Consider the following 2,556-nt stretch of genomic DNA (forward strand, 5'->3'; position numbering starts at 1 on the left):
AGTTGGCGTTAGCATACCTGAAATACGCTCACTCTCTTATTCCAAAACTAAGCCTAATGTGGAACCCAATTCTATCTTAGTACGATATTAAGCATTTACTATATAAATATACAGTCGACCTTCCATAACTCGCTCGAATCACTATTATCCCAAAAAAAACTTCGACTTACAGAGACTTCGAGTTATAGAAAAAAATTTAAAAAAAAAAACTCAATTCCTCCTTTAGAGTATATTAAATTATGAATATGTATTTTTTGTTTAAAACACACATTACAGAAAACTGAAATAAGTTACAGTGAAGTGAAATATTCAGAAATTAGTGACTGAAGATTTTCTTTTTTTTGGTATTTTCAGTAAAAAATGACTCTAATTTGTTTAAAGCCGTATAGAGCTCATCAGTTGTAGTGTCATTTGTTTGCAGATATAAACTCAATGTTCGGAAAGCATTTTCTACATCATTTCTGGAAGACCTGTGAATAGTTTCTTCTACCGATCCCTCGTCGTCACTCTCCGTTCCGCTTAATATTGAATCATCTAATTCAGGGCAGTAATTCTCAACAATATCAGCATCTGTAGGAAAGCCAGTTGTGTTATCTGCTGCAATATAATCCTGAAGAGTAGCACTGCAAGTTATTTTGTTTGGTTTTAACCATGCTTCGTAATCAGCTTCAATTACATTTTGATATTCATCAGTAGTACTTAAAAAACTCAGAGGTATGTCATCTTCCCCTTCCCATTCAGAATATTGACCAAATCCAGCTTTTTTGAAGCAATTCGCTATGGTTTGATTTTTGACGTCAATATCCCAAGCTTTTGTTACATGATTGATGCAATCCATAAGTGTAATATCTTGTTTTTCGTTTGCCTCTACACGCTTTAGTGCTTCTTTTACTATTCTAGTACGATAAAAAAAACGTTAAAGTTTTGAATTACTCCCTGATCCAGCGGCTGTAATTTAGAGGTCATATTCGGTGGAAAAAATGCCAGTTCAATGGCTTTCAGTTTGCTTTGTACGTCTTTTGGATGTGCTGGGCAATTATCAATAAACAATAAAATTTTTCGGCCAGTACTTTGAAAGCGCTTATCCAAATTTAGAACCCATTGTTTTATAGTCTACGGTTAACCACTTAATACCACGAAAGCACCGCGGTTTGGCACTTTTTCCAATAAATAGAATTTTAAGTTTTTCCTATCCATCCATATTTGCTGCTAGCATCAACGTAACCCGTTGCTTGCTATTCTTGCCTCCGTAGCATCTTTGGTTTTTAAGCGTCAATGTTTTGTCTGGCAAACATTTAAAAAACAACCCTGATTCATCCGCATTAAAAATATCCCGTTCACAGTACATTTTTAATAAATTCGGCAAAACATCTTTTTTCCACTTTTCGTAGTTCACTTCACTAACGTCATTGCATTCCCTACACGCTCTTTTATATCCCACAGCATACCCAAAATAAAAATTGAAATTTTCGCCAATTGAACTTTTTGTTCCCTACCTCTGCTTCCATTTATGAAGCCAACCTGTGCTTGCCATAAAATGATCATCTCCAAAGCGCTTTGCAAACTCCTTCGCCTTCTCCTTTAATATTCCTCCAGATATAGGCATGTTTTGATGTCTAACTGCTTTGAACCAATCGAGGGTTGCATTATCGATGTTTTGAAATACTGGTGTTTTAATCCGTTTACTACCCAGACGAACCCCAGATTCAAACGACGTAATAATTGATTCTCTATTTTAAAAAATCGGTGACACCGTACTGGCTGGGATACCAAATTTTTCAGCTGCTTCCTTTTTCTTTAAGCCACCTTCTTCTTCTTTCAATAGTTTATACTTTTCTTCAATCGACAAAGATTTCAAAACACGTTTAGTTGTCATGATAATTAATAAATACGATCTTATTTCCCTGTATCATCAAGTACGACTGACATTTATGCACTGAACTGATACATATGAAAACAAAAATAAGCATTTGATGAACAAAGAGGAAATTCCCCGAATAAAAAGACGGTTAAAAAAATAAGCAAATAAAAGAAAAATGTAGAGAGAAAGAAAGAAAGTACAATACTGCGAGTTGTAGAATGAGAGAAAAACACATTACTCCGAGTTATAGAAGTCATAATTATGTACTTTCGTTCGAGTTATGGAAGTTCGAGTTACGGAACGAAATTTATATGTTAACTAGCTGACCGGCCAACTTTGTACCGCCTAACAGTCAATGAATGTGGTGTTACAGATAAGCAGAACTTTATGATTTTTTTAAAGCAATACAATGAACACATATAATATTTATAGCAGCCCGGTGCGTGTTTCGCTACGTATAAAGTGAAATATTAAATCAAACTCATTTATAAAAAAATATACATATATATTTAATTATTTGCTAGCTATCCAAAACATTTGGATAAACAGTATTTTTTGTTTTTCCATTTTGAGCATGAATAAACAAACGGCTGGGGGTACCGACTCTGGAACAGGCAACATAAAGTTGGCCATGTGAAAAACATGATTCCTCCAAATTCACACCACAAACGTTAAGTGTTTGCCCTTGAGCTTTG

The 2,556-nt window shown here is 34.5% G+C and overlaps 1 protein-coding gene across 1 annotated transcript; it reads right to left on the reverse strand.

Moving 5' to 3' along the window:
* Positions 1-316: 316 nt before the first annotated feature.
* LOC108965048 lies at positions 317-1,606 on the reverse strand. The gene is made up of 2 exons (XM_018927216.1): positions 1,497-1,606; positions 317-896 (listed from the first exon to the last, which is right to left on the reverse strand). Exons 1-2 carry the CDS (start codon positions 1,604-1,606, stop codon positions 317-319), a joined length of 690 nt encoding a protein of 229 aa, XP_018782761.1.
* Between the last annotated feature and the right edge of the window lie 950 nt (positions 1,607-2,556).

The sequence above is a fragment of the Bactrocera latifrons genome, unplaced genomic scaffold (genome assembly GCF_001853355.1).
Source record: "Bactrocera latifrons isolate USDA-ARS-PBARC rearing strain unplaced genomic scaffold, ASM185335v1 scaffold_1328, whole genome shotgun sequence".
Classification (NCBI taxonomy): Eukaryota; Metazoa; Arthropoda; class Insecta; order Diptera; family Tephritidae; genus Bactrocera; species Bactrocera latifrons.